The following is an 11,302-nucleotide window of genomic DNA, read 5'->3' as shown; positions in this document are numbered from 1 at the left end:
GTACTGTATGGGTTCCCGGCCTGAGGGGGTAAGATACCGATAGGGGTTCCCGCCCGGAAATGGGTTGAGGTGAGTGGTTTGAGACGTTGAGTGGGTGGTTACCTATGAGTTTAGACATTACGGCGCAGTTGAGACGTTGCGGTGCGTGGCTGTCGAGCTTAGCTGGTGCAGTGCATGGCTGCCAGAGAGTTTAGCTGTTGCAGTGCGTGGCTGCCGACTGAGTTTAGCTGTTGCAGTGCATGGCTGCCGACTGAGTTTAGCTGTCGCGGTGCGTGGCTGCCGGCTGGGTTTGGCTGCTGCAGTGCGTGGCTGCTGATGGGATTAGGCTGCGTTGGATGGCTGACGAGTTCAGCTCGGTGGGGGTCCGTGTTGAGGCCTAGCCGGGAACCTGGCCTTCCAGGCATGCGTGAACAGTGCTCGTTTCCCTGATGATCGCCGAGCAGGTAGCTGGACAGGAGGGGCACAAGCATGGAGTTAGTATGGTCGGACCGACGTGGCAGTTGGAGTGAGAGTAGAATATTAAGACTTAATTGACGGGAGAAACAATGCAGTTGACGGGTGAGTAACAGAGAAAATCTTAATTAGGTACGGCTCGGTGAGCACCGGTCTCGCCATCGAGAAGGTCGACATAGGCGGACCTGAATCCTGAGAGAAGACAGACTATGCGCCCACTGCGCGTGAATGAAGTGGAAAGCGAGCTACGCTTTCTAACCATGTGTTGAACCGAGACATCAGAGACACGTACTTCCCACGGATTACAACTGGAGATTGAGAACGTGACCCGTGGCGAAAAACTCCCATATCTGCTGGGCGAGGTACGACAATGTGCAAACGCGGCAGCAGATTTGAGATTTGCTGTGAAAGGAGAGGAATACCAGATGAACACAGCGCCGCCCTGAAGACAAGCCATTGTGTGTTTGCACTATACCTGCGTCGAGTTAGCGTGACTGACGCGTGCTCAAGTTAACTAGTGGTGAAAGGTCAAGTGAACGAGCGGTGCCGGCATGAACATTAAATGCCGTGAATGATAGGAACAGAGTGGCGTAAAGAGGGACAATATGGCAAGCATTTTCCCTTCATTGACAATGTAATAATGGAGCGTTCTTGAGGGTCTAACGTCGATCAGGGGGTTAGACATGGAATGAAAACCCGGGAATAAACCACGCAAAATGTGACTTATTGAGCTGATAGTGGGAGCTCCGACCTGTAAAGCTCACGGCTTGTAGATCAGCTATTTGAACGTGTTCACACTGACACACGCCTCTCTTTTCTCTCTTCTTCTCCTCTTTTTACTTTGTTTCTTTCCTCCTCCTCTTTTTTCTCTTTCTCCCTTTCTCTCTTCTCTCTTTTTCTTTTCCTACGATTACGCTCAACATCTCATCACGATCCACATGATTGAAGAAAGAATCTGGAGCACTAGTAGATTGCCAGGGCATGAATGAATGGGGCACCGAGTTGCCATGTTGGAGGAGACAAGCGCCAGGTCCGCAAAAACAAGTCACGAAAACTAACTTGAATCATTATGAAAACGATCCGACAGCGTCAGATAATTTACCAACATGTAACACTGAGGGTGCTTCGAATGAACCGTGGGTTTAAACAACGGCGTCCACCTGGTAAGTGATTAAATAAAACAAGCCTGAGACGCTTATAAGAGCGGACGTGGCAACCTGACGGCACCGGACATGCTCAGAGTAGTCTAGGAGTCTAAGATACGATAGTGGTGACGCTAGTGTAGCGCGGCCGCAGCTAGAAGAAAATGCAGGCTTTAGACTCTCTTTATAAGGATAGATGACGAGGAGTTTATCATTGGAACGCCACCGGTCGCTCCGTTTATTATTATTCCATCCAACAGCTCATCACAGCCAACACTGGCGCATCACAACACTGCGTCATCAAGGCACGCCAGCCTTCAGGCAAAAGCAAACGATCCTCGAGCCTACACTAGTGTTGACTCTCGTGCAACAATGGAATGCGGAAGTGCTCGTTCTATCTCGGGGGAAAGTTCCGCCAAGGAACAAAAAGTTTGGAACTAGACAAAGCGTGTCGCCACTCTACACTGTGGACGAACTAAAACGCCGTGTATGATTTTAGACCTGCAGCCTGATCTATGCTACGTTCACAGGATGACCAGTAGCTTACTGCCGTGAAAGCAACGTTAATGCATGATCGCCCGAGAACGCCACCCTGAAGCAGTGCGAGACTGGTGGCATGAGGCATTAGCAGCAGTATACACTATACAGCATAAGCAGCCTTGTAACGGCAACGCAACGACATACAAAGCACTGAGCAGCAGCAAGCAAGCAGGGTAAAAAGTGGCTAGTGCGGAGGCAGCATCGGAACGGAATCGAAATTAGGCTGTTAGCAGTTACGTTTGTTTTGAAGGTTGAACCATTCAGGTGGATAAATAGCAGTGACGAGCAATTAGAATGATACTGTATCTGATGGAGGCATGCAGGGCCTGGACGCTGGCGAAACACCCGACGGTGTGTCCTGGGATGAAAGCTGCGGCCGTGGAGGAGTTTGTTGACTCTTGAACTTGGATGGAAATGACGAATGAAGAAGGTGAGCTGTGAGCTCTCGAACGTGTCTGTGTGCTACCTGAACGGAAGCACAGATGAGCGAAGGGAAGTGAGGACCGTTTATAAAGGGGTGCGGACAAGGTAACGCAGATCTGATTGGAGCAGACGGATGATGGAGCATTACAGCTCTAAGTTGAACTAACGTTAACAACTAAAACTTTAAATTCCTGGGCATCCGGAGGCCCTGGCCTGGTTGTCACAGGTTTGATTCCAGGCCAGTCCAGCAATGTGTTGATGTTTGTCCCTGAGCAAGACTCATAACCCCTAATAAACCCACCCAAGCTCTGGCTCCCAGAGCAAATGGCTGCTCACTTCTGTTATAGTTATAGGATGGGTAAATTAGTAAAACACACACACACACACACACACACACACACACACACACACACACACACACACACACACACACACACACACACACACACACACACACACACACACACACACACACACACACACACACACACACACACACACACACACACACACACACACACACACACACACACACACACACACACACACACACAATTTACAATTTACAATTTAGGCATTTAGCAGACGCTCTTAATCCAGAGCGACTTACATTAAGCAAGAACAAAAAAGCATGGGAATACATCACATAAAAACATTTATCAAGAAACATGCGTAAGCTAAGAAAGTAACAGTGGAATATCTATATAATGAAGCTATACATACATAAACTATACATCTATACTACTATGCTATACATATGTACTATATGACGTGCTATGACTACATACAATGCAATTATAGTGCTGTCTACATAATATGCTATAAGTCTGTATCAAATGCTATCTAAAGGCCTATTCATAGTCTGGATTTTCGGTGGTAAGGTGACCACCGCTCCGGTGGTGAGCTGACCACCGGAGCTGAAATAACGTTGAGCGGTGGTGAGTAAAAACAGAGAGAAGGGCTGGAGCGGTGGCGGTGGTTTGCTCTTCACCGCGGCTCGTGACGTCATGTTGTAGTTCGGTGGTCACCCCACCACCGTAAATCCAGACTATGTATGAGCCTTATGTCTACAGAAATGCTATCTAAGGGGGTGGGGTAAGTGCTATGGGCCATGATGGAGTCTGAAAAGGTGGGTTTTCAGACTACGGCGGAAGATTGGGAGTGATGCTGCAGTTCTGACTGCAATGGGAAGTGCATTCCACAGTTTTGGAGCCAGAAGGGAGAAGAGTTTGGGACGTGTGGAGCGTTGTCCCGGCGTTTTTAGTGAGGGTACTTCCAGCTTCCCTGCGTTGGCTGATCTGAGTGCGCGGGAGGGTTTGTAGGGTTCGATCATACTTGCAAGATATGGGGGAGCCATACCTTTGGTTGCTTTGAATGCCAGCATCAGAGTTTTGTATTCTGTGCGGGCAGCGACCGTGAGCCAGTGGAGGGAGACATGTGAGAATTTTGGCTGGTTGAAGACCAAGCGAGCTGCGGCATTTTGGATCAGCTGGAGAGGCTTAAGTGCACATGCTGGTAGGCCAGTAAGGAGGGAGTTACAATAGTCGAGTTTTGACAAGACTGTTGTCTGGATTAGGAGCTGGGCTGATTCCTGGGTGAGGAACGGTCTAATTCGGCGTATGTTATAGAGTGTGAACCTACAGGATCGAGTGACAGCTGTGATGTGAGTTTTGAACGAGAGCGGACTGTCCAGGACAACACCAAGATTCCTGCCTGTTGGGACAGACGTTACCAGGGCGTTGTCTACGGAAATAGTTAGCTCCTGCATAGGGCAGGACTTAGCTGGGAAGAAGAGAAGCTCAGTCTTGTCTGTCACACACACACACAATTAAGGTGTGGAAAAAGGTTTATTTTTTTCCTTGGTTTTATTTCTGGAAATCTTGAAAATAAAATAAACAATTGTGGGAAGTTGTGGACAAATAAGTGTACAACAAAATACCCGTGGCCCATACAAAATCGTCCACGAGCCAAAAATGGATCACGACACAAAGTTTGGTCAACACAATGTCACAGACATGTTACTGCTGTGGTCGGCCATGGTGTCAGTGGATCTGTAGAGACATCATAAAGTCACATGACACTGCTGTGGTCTGCCATGGTGTCAGTGGATCTGTAGGTACATCATAAAGTCACATGACACTGCTGTGGTCTGCCATGGTGTCAGTGGATCTGTAGATACCGGTACATCATAAAGTCACATGACACTGCTGTGGTCTGCCATGGTGTCAGTGGATCTGTAGATACCGGTACATCATAAAGTCACATGACACTGCTGTGGTCTGCCATGGTGTCAGTGGATCTGTAGATACCGGTACATCATAAAGTCACATGACACTGATGTGGTCGGCCATGGTGTCAGTGGATCTGTAGATACCGGTACATCATAAAGTCACATGACACTGCTGTGGTCTGCCATGGTGTCAGTGGATCTGTAGATACCAGTACATCATAAAGTCACATGACACTGCTGTGGTCTGCCATGGTGTCAGTGGATCTGTAGATACCGGTACATCATAAAGTCACATGACACTGATGTGGTCTGACATGGCGTCAGTGGATCTGTAGATACCGGTACATCATAAAGTCACATGACACTGCTGTGGTCTGCCATGGTGTCAGTGGATCTGTAGGTACATCATAAAGTCACATGACACTGCTGTGGTCGGCCATGGTGTCAGTGGATCTGTAGGTACATCATAAAGTCACATGACACTGCTGTGGTCGGCCATGGTGTCAGTGGATCTGTAGGTACATCATAAAGTCACATGACACTGCTGTGGTCTGCCATGGTGTCAGTGGATCTGTAGATACATCATAAAGTCACATGACACTGATGTGGTCTGCCATGGTGTCAGTGGATCTGTAGGTACATCATAAAGTCACATGACACTGCTGTGGTCTGCCATGGTGTCAGTGGATCTGTAGATACATCATAAAGTCACATGACACTGCTGTGGTCTGCCATGGTGTCAGTGGATCTGTAGATACATCATAAAGTCACATGACACTGCTGTGGTCTGCCATGGTGTCAGTGGATCTGTAGATACATCATAAAGTCACATGACACTGCTGTGGTCTGCCATGGTGTCAGTGGATCTGTAGATACATCATAAAGTCACATGACACTGCTGTGGTCTGCCATGGTGTCAGTGGATCTGTAGGTACATCATAAAGTCACATGACACTGCTGTGGTCTGCCATGGTGTCAGTGGATCTGTAGGTACATCATAAAGTCACATGACACTGCTGTGGTCTGCCATGGTGTCAGTGGATCTGTAGATACATCATAAAGTCACATGACACTGCTGTGGTCTGCCATGGTGTCAGTGGATCTGTAGATACATCATAAAGTCACATGACACTGCTGTGGTCTGCCATGGTGTCAGTGGATCTGTAGATACATCATAAAGTCACATGACACTGCTGTGGTCTGCCATGGTGTCAGTGGATCTGTAGATACATCATAAAGTCACATGACACTGCTGTGGTCTGCCATGGTGTCAGTGGATCTGTAGGTACATCATAAAGTCACATGACACTGCTGTGGTCTGCCATGGTGTCAGTGGATCTGTAGATAGGCATCATAAAGTCACATGACACTGCTGTGGTCTGCCATGGTGTCAGTGGATCTGTAGGTACATCATAAAGTCACATGACACTGCTGTGGTCTGCCATGGTGTCAGTGGATCTGTAGATACATCATAAAGTCACATGACACTGCTGTGGTCGGCCATGGTGTCAGTGGATCTGTAGATACCGGTACATCATAAAGTCACATGACACTGCTGTGGTCTGCCATGGTGTCAGTGGATCTGTAGATACCGGTACATCATAAAGTCACATGACACTGCTGTGGTCTGCCATGGTGTCAGTGGATCTGTAGATACATCATAAAGTCACATGACACTGCTGTGGTCGGCCATGGTGTCAGTGGATCTGTAGATACCGGTACATCATAAAGTCACATGACACTGATGTGGTCTGCCATGGTGTCAGTGGATCTGTAGATACCGGTACATCATAAAGTCACATGACACTGCTGTGGTCGGCCATGGTGTCAGTGGATCTGTAGATCCATCATAAAGTCACATGACACTGCTGTGGTCTGCCATGGCGTCAGTGGATCTGTAGGTACATCATAAAGTCACATGACACTGCTGTGGTCTGCCATGGTGTCAGTGGATCTGTAGATACATCATAAAGTCACATGACACTGCTGTGGTCGGCCATGGTGTCAGTGGATCTGTAGATACATCATAAAGTCACATGACACTGCTGTGGTCTGCCATGGTGTCAGTGGATCTGTAGATACCGGTACATCATAAAGTCACATGACACTGATGTGGTCGGCCATGGTGTCAGTGGATCTCCAGTCATCCAGTATAAAGTCACAGACTGCACGCAGAGCACTCAGAGCAGAGCTGGTGGTGTGCTGGTCCCGGTCCCAGGGGTTTCTCCGCAGGTCCAGGGTCACTCTGTGCGCTACTGGGGGATTCTGCTGTAGACGCTGTGCAAACTCCAACAGGTCAGCAGCCTGGATGAAGTTAGAGCTGTTCTCCATGGGCAAAACAACAAAAAACAAGAAAATATAAGAATACAAAATAAGTACACAAAACAACAGAATGTATGTACTGTATATGCCATGCTAGGGCAATCAGGCAGGCAAAAACAACAAAATATCTAAATCAATATTAGTCTGATTTTACTTTGCTACAATGGTGGCATACAAAAATAGATGATTTACAAACTCACATTGCAACTGATACTGTTTATAATATAGACATTCTCACTACAAGTTGCATATTAAATAATTCAATTGTGAACACTTGCCTGATGTCCAGCGTTGTGATAGTGCTTTGTGACGTTCCAGCATACAATTCTGCCAATGTGGAGACATTCTTCGCTGTAGACACAAGCATTGATTTTTATTGATTTCCGTTGAATGGCTTCGTTTATAGTTTTGTTCTTAAATCAAAATAGAAATGTATTACAGACACTTTCCTGAGTTATAATCACTGTACAGACGTAATCAAGATACACAGTAGTTGCCCCCAGTTCAAATATGATTGTTTTGGGGGCCTGAAAAGGTAGCGAACCACTGGCCTAACAGAAGACGGTGGCTTACCGAGGCGGTTTTGTGCCAGGCTGAGTGAGCGCAGTGATGAGGCTCTCTTCACACAGTCCACCAGCTGTCTCAAAGCACGCTCCTTGTCACTGCACCGCTCCAGCAGACGACAGTCCCTCAGCGACAACTCTGAAAAGAGGCACACACAACACACGTGTCAATTACTTTCACCGTTTCTCAGCTTCTATTGGGCCAACCAAATCCTGAATAGCTATCTATATCCAGGTCCCTTACACCGCTCCAAAAAGTAGTTTAAGTTAATTGATGTATCTGTTATGTCTAAAAGCTGCCATAAGCAATAATATTATGTCAAGATTTTAATTATTATAATTTTTTTGTCCAGCCAGCAATGAGTAAAACGCTCAAGGTCATTAAAATGTCGACATATTATTGCTTATAGCTACTTTAATATATGTATATTAAAAAATTGTTTAACTTTAATGTTAAAATTAATGTTGGTGTAATATTCTGTTTCTTACATAATTTACAAAACATCTCACGGATACCATTTAACCCATTCTGACCTGAGATCAGATTCATACAAGGTTTCCGCCGGACACACACTGGTCTGATGAACCCATTCTGACCTGAGATCAGATTCTAAAAATGTCAGTCGCTCTTCGATTTTTCAAAAATAGCAGACCTACAAGCTCGTATCGCGCCACTCGGTGGCGCGATATGAGCTTGTAGATCTGCTATTTTTAAATAGCTAAAGCATAACATGATGCCAACACCAAAATGGGTGCCCGTTCAGAATGGGTTAAGATACTTTACATTAAACTGGACTTTTAGAATTATTATTAGCCCACTTTAGGGGACAGAAAAAAAAAAATAATAATAATAATAATAAAGAAAATAAATAAATCGCCAGGGATGCCATTGCATTGTTATTTACTGTTAAACAGCTATAAATATATATTGGAACACTGGCCACTTTCTTTGTCAGACAGCAATCAACTGAAATTGTGTTTTCTAGCTGGCCAACTAATTTGCTAAATGAAAACGGTGGTTCAACCAATCACAGATACAACTAGTAGCAACCGACGATACATATCACTATGTTTGTGTTTGTCAGGAAGTTAAATTAAAGTTAAAGTTATTAAAATTTGACTTTTGGCATAAAAATACACAAACATGGATTTAACCCATTCTGACCGGGCACCCATTTTGGTGTCAGCATCATGTTATGCTTTAGCTATTTAAAAATAGCAGATCTACAAGCTCATATCGCGCCACCGAGTGGCGCGATACGAGCTTGTAGGTCTGCTATTTTTGAAAAATCGGAGAGCGACTGACATTTTTAGAATCTGATCTCAGGTCAGAATGGGTTCATCAGACCCAGTGTTTGTCCGGCGGAAACCTCGTATGAATCTGATCTCAGGTCAGAATGGGTTAAAAAGGTTATGCCCCATTATGTCCAGGGATACACTGTAAAAGTGAAAAACACACTGTCTTACCTTGTAACATAGTACATGTAGTCAGTACATGGAGTACATCAGGTAGACAATCAGCCATGTTCACATCCTCCAAGTGGAGCTTCTTCAAGTGTCCGCTTGACTCTGAACAAATAATGATCACACTGTATTACTGACAGCACAGGCCTCGTCCCTTGAGTTTACCACATAAAGAAACGGAATACAGCCAAGAAAGCCAATAAGACACAGTGACTTCTCCCATTTGGAAAGTTAAAAGTTTGGTGATGAGTGTGTGTGTGTGTGTGTGTGTGTGTGTGTGTGTGTGTGTGACTGTGTGTGTTTGTGTATAGAGGAGAAAAAAACAGCGGACCAAGTTCAGAGCATTAACATGAATCCAACATATTAATACAAAAGACGATGTGTAAACAAGCAAACAAAAGAAAACATTAAATGAACATTGTTGATAGTGCTGTCAAACAAGTCTATGAAGTGATCTATGGAATCTATTGAAAAGGTTTAATCTGCAACACGATACCATGGAGTCCCTGCTTCATCTCTCTCTCAGCTAATGGGAAAAAAGACCCCTGGTCTAGCCTGATGTCTAGTGTATATATACTGTTGGTGTTGATGGCCAGGTTACAGTACCTGTGATGCAGCGTAAGAGCAGTGTGTTTGAAGAGCCACTGGGCATCCTGAGTCCTGAGAGATGCAGTGATACGAGCTGTGGACATCTCTTCAACAGACATGTCACATGACCTACGTCCATCTCCACCTGAGCTACTTTCACCGACAGGTGAGACAGAGAGAGTTCTGTAGCGTGCACACGCGCGCACACACACACACACGCACACACGCACACACACGCACACACACAATGTTTATCCTCGACTGCAACAATATCAAATGTGGTCTTTGGTTGTTTTTACACACCTGCGTCAGACAAGGCCCTGGTGGTTGGATGTAGCGTGGGGTTCTCCGGCATGGGGTGAAACTCCACCCATAGGGAGGTGAGGGCGGGGCACACTTCCAGCAGGGTCTTCATGTAGGAGGGGTGTGGCAGAACTCCCAGCATGCTCAGCTCAGTTAGACTGCTGCCGCTCGTCGCACACAGCTGTTGGAGACTCCTCAGCAAGGTGGCCAGCACAGCGCCTCTGCACACCGCTTAACACACACGCACATTTGTATAGTTAACCACCAAGTAACTAAACCAATATCCGATTCCCATCATTTGAAAATGACGTGATCGGCATAATTAAGCTATAGCTCAAATAAGCTATCCCAAAGTCACTTACAAGTGGCAATGGCAATACTGCAGTGGAATTTATTTGACAATAAATGACTACAAATTGCAATTGGTTTTAAACCAGTCTAAAAGTAGTAGTCTAAAACTAGTAAAAAAAAAAAGAAATCTACTTACTGTGAGTGTGCAGGGACAGAGACTGAAGGCTCAGCCATGTTGGCAGCAGTGGAGTCAGAATGCTGACGACATCCTGGGCACACTCCCTGAGCTGCAGTGAATGGATGTGTCCCCGGGGACACACCGGTGGCATCGGAGTCGTTGCCCAAACCTCCTCCTCGGGTTCCAATTTGGGACGTTTACGTGGCGCGACGTGGGCTGCCTCCTCGTCAGGCTCCTGGGGGCGCGGGCCACACTCACCTGAAAGGGTACAACATTTAATAATCAAGCCAGTCAATTTCATAAATGATGAAAATCTAGTCCTATATTGTGCTAATCATAGAAATGGTTTAGTTTAGTTAATTTCAGTCAATTTTGTGTTAACATAGTTTTGGACAAAAAAGGTATAGGCTAAAGCCATAGCGTATTAAGTTTATTATTATTATTATTACCCTTTTACAAAACAGTGAAAAAATGTAATGGAGAAATGGAGAGAAAAGACAAAAAACTAACAAAAAAAGCAAAGTAAAAGATACTTTTGTACATGTGTGTTTGCTCTACTGTACAAGTATATCATGTTGTAATAAATAAGTGAATCATACAGAAGGCAGTGTGGTTTGTGTTGTGTATGTTTTGTATGGTCACCATATTATTTGCAGGATAAACACTGATGTAACAAAGCTGTGCTGTGACTAGTATCATAGCAGATAGCCTGGCTTGGTCATACAAATATCACAATCCGTCGAGGGCTATTTTGCACCGGCAGATTCGCGTCTGGCTACATAGCAGCCCCATGAATAGTGTTTGT

General features: G+C 45.5%; 1 protein-coding gene across 1 annotated transcript; it reads right to left on the bottom strand.

Annotated features, from left to right (window-relative positions):
- Positions 1-6,851: 6,851 nt before the first annotated feature.
- LOC310867431 (leucine-rich repeat-containing protein 41-like) lies at positions 6,852-10,108 on the bottom strand. The gene is made up of 6 exons (XM_083777520.1): positions 10,029-10,108; positions 9,744-9,908; positions 9,141-9,242; positions 7,684-7,812; positions 7,389-7,461; positions 6,852-7,108 (listed from the first exon to the last, which is right to left on the bottom strand). The coding sequence occupies exons 1-6, from the start codon at positions 10,078-10,080 to the stop codon at positions 6,886-6,888; spliced, it is 744 nt and encodes a 247-aa protein (XP_083633646.1). The 5' UTR covers positions 10,081-10,108; the 3' UTR covers positions 6,852-6,885.
- Positions 10,109-11,302: the final 1,194 nt, after the last annotated feature.

This window comes from Protomyctophum parallelum (assembly GCF_964188405.1).
Source record: "Protomyctophum parallelum genome assembly, chromosome: 11".
In the NCBI taxonomy this organism is placed as follows: Eukaryota; Metazoa; Chordata; class Actinopteri; order Myctophiformes; family Myctophidae; genus Protomyctophum; species Protomyctophum parallelum.
The sequence above is the reverse complement of the archived record's forward strand: the minus strand, read 5'-3'. Positions and strand labels throughout refer to the sequence as shown.

Bases quoted from the DNA above. Each gene is read 5' to 3' on its own strand.
- LOC310867431 (XM_083777520.1), bottom strand. From the start codon at position 10,080: ATGCCGGAGAACCCCACGCTACATCCAACCACCAGGGCCTTGTCTGAC. The intron at 9,909-10,028 runs GTGTGTAAAAAC...TGCACGCTACAG, and splicing joins CAGGGCCTTGTCTGACGCAG to AACTCTCTCTGTCTCACCTG. The intron at 7,109-7,388 runs GCAAGTGTTCAC...CATGGAGAACAG, and splicing joins ATCACAACGCTGGACATCAG to CTCTAACTTCATCCAGGCTG.